The 10389-nt window shown below is 37.7% G+C and overlaps 1 protein-coding gene across 1 annotated transcript; it reads right to left on the bottom strand.

Moving 5' to 3' along the window:
* Positions 1 to 995: 995 nt before the first annotated feature.
* LOC308386740 (arylsulfatase A-like) lies at positions 996 to 10302 on the bottom strand. The gene is made up of 8 exons (XM_080866488.1): positions 8385 to 10302; positions 4001 to 4241; positions 3651 to 3869; positions 2686 to 2855; positions 2159 to 2283; positions 1560 to 1687; positions 1372 to 1474; positions 996 to 1292 (listed from the first exon to the last, which is right to left on the bottom strand). The coding sequence occupies exons 1-8, from the start codon at positions 8603 to 8605 to the stop codon at positions 1006 to 1008; spliced, it is 1494 nt and encodes a 497-aa protein (XP_080722614.1). The 5' UTR covers positions 8606 to 10302; the 3' UTR covers positions 996 to 1005.
* Positions 10303 to 10389: the final 87 nt, after the last annotated feature.

The raw sequence follows: 10389 nt of genomic DNA, 5'->3' as shown, positions 1-10389 counted from the left end.
CGAAAAACACACAAATATCTGTGATCTGCAATAATTTTATTTCAGTGTCTTTTCATGTTTTAACACACGGTGTAATCTCAGTCTGTCACACAGCTGGCATTCAGGTTCCTGAAGACTCCATAACTCTCTACAAACAGGCTTCAGCAGCAGCACGTTTAGGGCACATTTGTGAAATGTGACATCACTAGTGTGTGACACACAACCAAACTACTGACCAATCTGCTGTTAGAGCTGAATAGTGACTCAGTCAGCTGCCACTGGAAAACTATTATTGTGTCTTGCCGATTATAGTAATCGCATTTGAGCTCCAACAGTGTGACCCATCTCTGATCTGTATCTACTTGCCTCTGATTTTGTTTTTCTATCTTGTTACAGCCTAGTTAAAATACTTCTTTTCACACAGCTACACAAGAGCAACCACTGAAGATCTAGTCCAATATAGCCGCTCAGAAGTACTTCAACAGTTAAATCAACTTTTGACTTTATTACTTTAACAGGATTCTTCACTGTATACCTAGAGCAAAAGAGTATGTGACAGAACAAACATATCTTATCTTGTATCTTTAAAAACAAGGACTTGTAAAGTTCAAGGGAAAACAAAGAAAAAAAAATCATTCGCCTTGTCATGGGTTTGGTCTTATGAATAAAATATATGCTTGATGTCTGAACCTTTATTGTTGTCCTCATTGTTTGGTTAAATCCTAATTGTGTGAGTGAAAAGGGCTTACAAAGAATTCCCGAAGTGGAAATAAATTTAAAAAAAAAAATCAAAGAATAAAATACTCAAAGCATAGAAGAAAGAAAATACAGTACACTGTTAAACATTATTTCTGAATTGAGACAGTATTAAATCTTGGAAAATCATCTCCTCACTAAGGAAGCACATTGCCTTTACACTGCTTCTTAATTTCTAGCAATTAAAACTCCACTCTCTACAAGAGAGCAGCACTGCAGTTCAACTTTCCCTTTCTTTATTGTCATTAGGAGCTGCAGCAATGTTTCTCATCAACACTGACAGCAGCTAGGTTTGGGGCTACACTCAGGGTTGCAGCAAGGCTCGAGGCTGGGGTCTTTTCCTTTTGCCATTTGGCTCTCTCCAAACACCATGGAGGATTCAAATTGCTCCTTAACTGTCTTGACCTGTTGCAGCACAGATTGGATGTCAGGTGTATCTACTGATAGAGGATAGAGCTCACATGGGTCAGCCTCCAGATCAAATATCAGAGGAGGGTCGTGAGTCTTGCGCAATGCTGAGCAGTCTTTGTCTGGTGTAGTACTGCTATGGAAAGCACCTGATGTACAAAAGTGAACAAGCAGGAGTCAAGACCAGCTAAAGTTTGACAGTGTGAGCATGTAATAATTAATAAGTACCTTGTGTATAGAAGTGGGCCTTGTACTTCCCCAGCCTTACAGCAAAAAGGCCATAGTCTTCACTGGGATTTACAGGATAGAACATCACGGTCTCCCTTTTACTCTGTAAAACACAGAGAAAATACACACATGAGCTTGGTTTTTTCATTATTTGAGTGTTTGCACAACTTTAAATACAATGCTCCTACCTTTCCTTGTTTAACGAGGATATCCGTCATATCGACCCCATCCAGCATCACCTGTGGTAGTTCAGCTCCTGCCAGGCGTGCCAATGTGGGGAGGATATCTAGAGTGCTGGCCATCTCATGAGTAACACCTTCAAACAATTTGTTCAAAAAAAGAATCACTAAAGGCTACATTTTTGTTTTCATTATAGTATACTTTGATGCTGGAAAAAGGGAGAGGCAATGCTCATGGAATAAACAAACAACACCTTCAGAACTACAGTCATACATTAGATTACACAGGGTGCTGCAAACAGTCTTCAGAGGTTCTGATCGCAGAAAGGCTTTGACATATGCTCAATTAGTACTAAGGTGCCAAACGTATTTCTCACACCACTGCACCACAACCAACAGCCTGAAATGCTGTATTGGCTGTAAATGGTATTTATAGCAATTTCTGATCCTACCATCTGAATGGTGATCAAGTTGTCTGGCACCAAAAACCATGCAGGTAAAACTAAATGTAACCAAACTGTGTGGCAAGATCAAGGATGGGTCAGGATTTTTTGTGTTTGAAGGATAATGTAGTCTAGACTTTTTGCAGACCACTAAAATGTCCTGACCTGGTTTGATGATTCCCGGCCAGTAGGCGATGGCAGGTTCTCTCATCCCTCCCTCATATGTGGTACTTTTGCCACATTTCAGAGGACCAGCAATGCCTCCACGGGACCTGCGCATCAGTTCAGGCCTACATGCAGAGAAAGAAAACAGATACCATTTAATAAAACATGATAAATGCAATATTATCACAAGAGTGCAAAGACTGTTAGAAACTTGACTACTGAACAGAGGAAAAATATTTTTTCTGGAGGGTGGTTAAATGTCAGCATGAGGAATTAAACTCCAAAACTCTAGTGCATTTCTCTTCATTGTTGTCTTTAAGTCACTGAATGAAATATGTCTCAGTCATACACGTCACAGTAGTCTTAAGAGTATAAAAAAGATTGGAATTAGTGTTCTTTGATCTTTAAAGATTTAAACATAAAGTCCAGTCACCTTTTTAAGCTCATTAAATGAGATACCAAAATGGAATAACAATAAATACAGTTCATAGATTAGCAACAAATATGATAATAAACTGAAAACCAACCCATTGTCTGATGTAAAGAAGACCAATGTGTTGTTGATCACTCCTGTCCTCTCCAGAGTTTCCACCAGGTGGCCTACAGTGTTGTCAAACTCCAACAGGGAATCCCCGTACGGACCCCTTAAAGATCGGCCAGCTGCCCCAATACCTGCATACTGGGGGTAGTGGGTGTGCTGAAGCAAGAAAACAAGTGGTTATTAGTGTTGTTAAGATTGATACTAAAATATTGATTCTTCCGATACCAGATATTTATGTTCTAGAATCAATTCCCCTATTAGAATATTGGTATTTTAGTAATTTGGGGTAAAAAAAAATTAGTTTATGATGGAATCCTTTCCAGACACTTAGAATCAAAAATAGTCATTGTAGGCTTTAAGAAATAAAAAAAAAACAACTCAAAATATTTGATATTTATATTGTTTATTTCAAAACATAGATAATGACATATATATAAAAAAATGTTTTTAAACTTTATTATTATTTTCTATCAGTCACATTTGTTTTTAATTGTTTACTGAATGTTTTAAAATGCAGGAGTTGACTTTTCAGGTTTGTTTGTTTCTTGTGTGATAATTCTTCACAATTACAATAAGAAGAAGAAGTCTGATTTCTGGTACTCATTATGAACATATAGTTTGAAATACAGAACTTTCGGTTTTCCAAACACATTAAGTTTTTGTTCAAAGCTTAGGTATTGGACGAGTATCACTGATACCAGCTCTGATTTTACTTGATATGGGATAAGAAAGGAAATCAGTGGTATTGCACATCACATTGATTATTGAGGGACCAGAATCTATCCCCCAGAGGACTAGAAAATTTTGAATTATCCTGATATTTACCATTTTGAAAACACATTTTTAGGCATTCAAAGAGCTGATGAACCAAAGCTTTGATTGCATTCAATAGAAGGTTGATTTTGCACACTTTAATTCATGCATTTTCTTCAGATTGCTCTTGTTGCTCACATGTGATGGATAGTAGAGGAAGAATGGTTGTTTTTTCTCAACCGATGTGGTTATGAAGTTGGCTGCAAAGTCACTGTAACTCCTCTCCAGATCCAGGAAGTTGACTGGTTGTTGCTTGATGACCTCATTCTCCATTAGTGGGACGACTACGTTGCTAATATCACACAATCCATAGCACTTTATATCTGGAGGGAAACAAGTCAGATTCTTACAGGGGCCCTGGGGAAGAAAAGACAAGATAGAAAAATTAACAGACAGCAGTACAGAGTGAAGAATAGTAAAGTGAATATAGCAAAGAAAAGAAATTTCATGAAGCAATTTTAAGTAGCACAGACTGGAAACACACTGACCATGTCATGGGAGTATGGGATCCCCAGGAAATGGTCAAAGCCCTGCTTGGTTGGAAGAAACATGCCATTATGCCCAACACCTAGATGCCACTTTCCTATGATCGCTGTGGTGTAGCCCAGGGGCTTTAACACTTCAGCGATGGTGGTCTCATTGAGAGGAAGACCACCTATAGATCCTGGGTAAAACACGCCTGGGTAGATTCCTGACCGGGTCTGATAGCGACCTGTCAACAATGATGCCCTTGGAAAAAAACAACAAACAAGGCAGTTAATTAACAGTGGAAAAGATAGTGGGGTAATTTTGAATACTCTTACTTCACTTAGGAAAACGGCCTAAAGAAACTCACTGCATCAATTCATCCAACAATGGAAGATGAAAAACTACAGGACATGTAGGGAAGATTTCATCACTTTGGTTGCATGTCAAAGTAAAAGTTTAGAGGCAGCAACAAAAATTTCATGTACTTAATGAAATTTGAAAATAATTACTCTATATTCAAATATTAATTCCGTCATCTAAGCTTTTCTTCCATCGAAGAATCACAGCAATCTTTTCTTCTTTCCCTTCAGCGGTCACCACAGCAGATCGCTTTCCTCCATCTCACCTACCACCCCCCGTCTTTAAATCTGAGCTGAAAAATCATTTTACATTCTCTCTATGCTGGTCACTCCCAATGAAAGTCTTGTTCAACGCTGCCACCTTTAGCACCACCTAATATCTTTTTGTTAGTGTCATTGATCTCAAACCACACCTCATAGGAGATAATGTGTGGTTTGTGCTATCACAAATATCACAAATAAACCCTGATACTAATCTCCACCTACTCCACCCAGCCTGCTCTTTCTTCTTCACCACTTTTGTGCAAAGTCCGTTGCTTTGTACGGTTAACCACAGGTATTTAAACTGATCCAAGTTCATTACCTCAGATCTATCAATTCAAGCTGCAGCGAATCATTAAGAAAACCTAATTAAAAAATCATTTTTGTTTAAATGCTTCATTTTTTAAATGTATTTTATGTGAGCTTTATTTATACAGGTAGACTCAGTGTCTTATGTAGAAAAGAGATGTGTTTCGGACAAACATATTAAAACTATAACAATAAAATAAACAATAAAAAAAGCACAAATGGCTAATGTTTATGCAGTCATATCAAAAAACAGGTTCTCAGCAATGATTTCACGAAGTAATTTCTATGTCTTTTAAAGTCTGCAAGTGAAATCAATTGAGAGAGCTTCTGTAATGTTTTCCATGACGACAGAGCAGAAAAGGAGAATACCTTCTTTCTGAGCTCTGTATGAACTGATGCATGGTGAATGTAATAAAGTCCAGACCACAGGCTATGACTAAACTATTTATGTGACATGTAATCTAATAAATAACAGGGAAGCAAACCACAAACTTATAGATAAGATGATACCAATGAACCATCCTGGGTAAGGCCAATAAGGACCAGTAAACCAAAGAATATAAAGTACAATGGTGTGTTAAAGGTTTACAGCCAATTATAAATCTTAATGCCCCGTGATAAAACAGAGTACACAGATGGGCAGAATGTGCAGAGACATGTAAATTGTATCATCATAATCTAGGAGGGGTAAAAAAAGGCGATATCAACAAGAGAAGCAGATAATATTGTATTGTGATTGATAATAATATAAGTATTTGTATGAGGCCACAGTTTCAATAGAAATGCCTTTAGCAGATACAAGAGAGGGAAGTGCTGCAAGCATGCTTTTTGTATTTGAGAAAAATACAACCTTGTTTTTTACTGCATTTAAAACCAAAGCTGACACTATGAATGTATAAAATCAAAAGATAGCTGTAATTTTTCAAAAACCACATCGACAGTATGAGCACAACAGTAAATAATTGTATCAGCTGTGTAAAAATTGACAGATGCATTTAGATTTTGTCCCAAGTCATTAACAAATATTGACGCGATGCTCAAAGTCAATATGTGGCTTAAAGGAAAGATTTTTATCAATCACAAAACCCAAGTATTTGTATGAGGCCACAGTTTCAATAATAATGCCTTGAGCAGATACAAGAGAGGGGAGTACTGCAAGCATGCTCTTTCTGCAGGCACTTTTGTGTTTCAGCATTTACAACCAGTCTGAGCTGACTCTGTGACTGTATTCAACCAAAAGGTAACTGTCATTTTCGAAAACCATGTTGACAATATGAGCACAACAGCAAAATAACTGTATCATCTGCGTAAAAATGGACAGACGCATTTAGATTTTGTCCCAAGTGATTAACATAAAAAGTAAATAACCCTGCCGCACTCTGTTGGTGACATTTAAAAAACTGGAAGAGAGACCATTGAGCTGCACATACTGCCACGGTGGGAAAGGTAATTTGAAATCCAGCCAAATGTTTGGTCTGAAAGTCATATTTCTAATGGCCCCTGAGATAAAATGCCATGGTCAACAGTGTCAAAGGCTTTTGATAGATCAATAAAAAAGGGCAGAGTGTCGGGGCTCTTCAAAGCTTTGCATACCTCTTCTATCACAACTCTTAACACATTTACTACTAAATACAGACCTGCAATAGAAATATATCTAAGAGCATGCCTGTGGATGACAAGCATTACATTAAGCCCATGTAGGCCCTGGTTTTTCTATAAAAAGATTGATTACAAGATTGATTTTGTATACACACATGTTGAGGAGCAAAGAGGTGGAGTCACTGCCAAGAGGTGACCTCAAGTGTAGTGGGTAATTTTTTTTTCTAGGGTCCCCAAAAGCAGTGCTTGTTACTGTAACCACCATTAAACATTTATAGTGAAAAAGCTGGCAGGAGTCCTACATCAAACCACCTTATCATCAATCAAATCTAAGTAAATCTGTAGAAGTTACAATAATATATGCAGATGAAATGTTAACTTAGTCTTAGTCTACAATGTTTAAATTACAGGCTGTCAGCAGCTGTCCTATCTTATATGGCAGCAATAGCTGCAACAAGCATTGGGTGGGGGTACATGGAGTGTACGAGACCATACTTATTTGAAGGCTTAAGTAACATTATTTTGGATTTTTAGATGATAGAAAATATAAATATAATATGAATTAAGTTATATTAATACTTACAAATATAGAAATTAAAAGGTTTCTTTGTCTCATCCTGCAGCACAATACAATTATACATGGGCGACTAAAACTCTGAGCCACAAACCTGGGGCTGTTAGACTGAACACTGGAATATTATTGATATTGATTATTAATACATTATTAATACACTATTTTTTTCTGCAGCGGGAAACATTGCATCAAAGCACAGGACTACAGCATTATTTGTAGTTGAATGAAGTTGCCAGGTGAAACTATAAACTCTGATGTTCTCTTCCTAGTGTCCAATCATTCTCTCCCCAATGCCACCGTTATCTCACCCGTCATAAACATTTCCTGTTTTTGACACGTCTCAGTATTTTTTAGCCCCCCATTCTCAGTTTCTCCCAAGTCTTCCCTCTTTTCTGTTGATTTTTTCTTAATTAAATTAAAAAAATGTATTTTTATTTTTATTTTTTTATTAATTTACTGGAAAAAGTTTTCAATCTTCCATTTCTCAAACCAAGAATACTCAGTTTTAGAAGAAAGTTACTCCTCTCCCATTTTAATAATACTTTATATTACTATAGGACCTCAATAGCTATGTCAGAATCAGAAGACTTTATTTATCCCCAAGTGGCAATTAACATACAACAGAGCAGCATGAAGTTGAAGATAAGGACAATAAGAACAGGCAATAAGAGTGAGATGAAGTTAAGGACAAATTGGAAGAGAGCAATGTTGGCTGGAACTGCTAGAATAAACTCTTAGAAATGACTGGTTGGCCTATAACCTTTGAAACATATGTTAAACGTATCTCGTCAATGATATTAAGCAATTTTAAGCCAGGAGGAACATTTGTGTCATGAGGTTCAGAATCAGTTTTTTTGCAAAGAGGCATTTATATATGTTTTAGTTATGAATGTAAAATGCTCATTGGCATTAAAAAATCTATTTTTCAAGAATGTAGACCAAGAGGACAGCAGAAACCGCAATAAATATAACATAACAGTTCTACAAAGATATTAAGTGGATTAATGCAGAACTATTTAATGCACAATATATACAATAACACAGTCTACCATTAAAATGACTTATTTATTAATGAGCCCATTAATAATTTGTCAGTTACAACTTCATAGAATAATTTAGGATCAAATCGACTTGAAAAACAAAACAAAACAAAAAACAAAAAATAAATGAATAACAGAACCTTAACATACTTCACGGCCACTTTCATTACTTTAAAGTTTTTAAAAAACTGTTGAGCTAAGTCTCGGATTGATTTCTGTTTTATTCACAAACGCCAACAGTCAGTACTGATTACACCGGTACCTGGACGGGGTGCACACGGGGCAGGTGCTGTAAAAATCTGTGAATCGGAGCCCTTCAGCTGCCAGGCGGTCCAGGTTGGGAGTGAGTGAACTAGGATGTCCATAACAGCCCAAGTCCCCGAAACCTAAATCGTCAGCGAAGAGGAGGACGAAATTCGGCGGTGAAGCCGAGCAGGTGCACAAAAGTAAAATACCGAAAAAGGCGAAGCAGCTGGATCCCATGCTTTTCCGTCTTTAAGTCTGACTGATAGTAAGGAAGCGTCAGATCCCTATAAACAGTGATGTGCGGATCGATACGGGAATATCGATTCTTCCGATAGCAAATATTTGTGATCTAGACTCAGTTCTTATTTCAAAATATCGATATTTAGGAAATTTGTGGTAAATTTGTAATTTGTGATTAATAGGAACACAGTGGAAAGTAACTATATTATTGGGACTGTCTAAATGATTGGCAGGAACTACTTCTTCTTCCGCCTGTCATAGTGATGTGCGAAATACGGCTGTATAAATGGCTCTTCACTCAGTTGATAACCACAAGAGTCGCCGCGTGTGGGCCAGTTGCAGCTCTACAAACAACCAAGACGCGGTTTTTGAAACATTTTGCAAGGCCACAAATTGTACAACTGTATAGTGACAATAAAGGCATTCTATTCTATTCTAAAGTAAATTATAATATCAGAAAATGATGATGAGGCAAACTGAGGGAGGAGGAGAGGGACAGGAGCTGCGTCCTTTTGCACCATCCAGCTATAGAGAGAGAAAATGTGAAGCTGCTGGTGACATGTAGCCCTCTTGCTGAATTTTTTTAAAGTATAGAGGTGGGTAGATTGATCCAAATATCGATAGTATTGATACCAACACTTGTATCAGTATCAGATCTATACTAACGCTGTTCGATACTTTGTTTCTATCCTCAAAGTCCAGTATGTATCCCCCTGTCCATCCAAATGAATGTGGCAGCTGATTTTCTGATGATGATAGAGAGTACCAGGAGCTATTTTTTTATGTATTCTCACATACATGTTTCTGTGAGGTGGACAGGAAAACAAAAGTGCGACTCTACCTGCATGTAATCAAGCTGGCATCATGTGAAAAGAAGAAACACATGGCATGGGAGCATTTAATATGTGCTGTACGTTCTGCATACAGACAACTGTGCGTGTGAGTCTGTGTGTGAGGAGGAAGGTAATGTTTTTGATAGTGATGGAGGCAAGTCGGAATGGAGGTTAGAAAGCTAGTCCCAGTCACATAAAATTATTACATTTTACACAATGGAGTTTAGGAAAGTCTAGGGTTATGCAAGCATTGTTTGACCAAGTCATTATGAACTTCTCAGAAGTCCTCATACACAATGGTGTGTGTGATATGTCTATCAGTTAGCTTGCGTGCTGTCTTGCACCATTGTTGCCATCTTAGGGAACTAGATACTTTGCTTTATCATTCACTTTCACATCTCTGTACAGTGCTAACCTAAGGGAGAAACAAGCTGTTGGATGATGGAAAAACAAAGAAAACAACAGTCAGTGAGAGATTTTGAAAAAGTACCTTGCTGCAGCAGCTCTCTTCATCTAATCTTCTCCAACACAGAGCACTCTAACAATCTCTGCAGGGAACAACAACCCTGGAAGGAGGCAGCGATGCCCCTGCTTTTCCATCAAATGTGTTCATGTTATATTTAAGACAAAAAGAAAAATCTAGCCAAGCTGTCATGCTCAGCTCAGGTAAACAATGAGTCAGTCATTAGTCTGGTAGAGCTAATGGAGCACCTATAGCATCATTAAAAATCATTAGAAACAAATATTCAGTAATGACTGTGATAGGTTTGTAGCTTGAACCCATCCGCTGGAACGTTGAAGACAATATAATTACACTGCAAGCAAGACACAAGTAGGCAAACTTCTTCATGGTACTCGTGCACGGGAGAGAACCGGACAGGCACCGTTCCTTCGCTTGACCCCAGTAGCTCTCGTCCGTTCTCCCGTATCACTGTCCTTTTATTGAGG

This window comes from Rhamphochromis sp. 'chilingali', assembly GCF_963969265.1.
Source record: "Rhamphochromis sp. 'chilingali' genome assembly, chromosome: 2".
Taxonomy (NCBI): domain Eukaryota; kingdom Metazoa; phylum Chordata; class Actinopteri; order Cichliformes; family Cichlidae; genus Rhamphochromis; species Rhamphochromis sp. 'chilingali'.
This window is presented reverse-complemented; position numbering and strand designations above follow the sequence as displayed.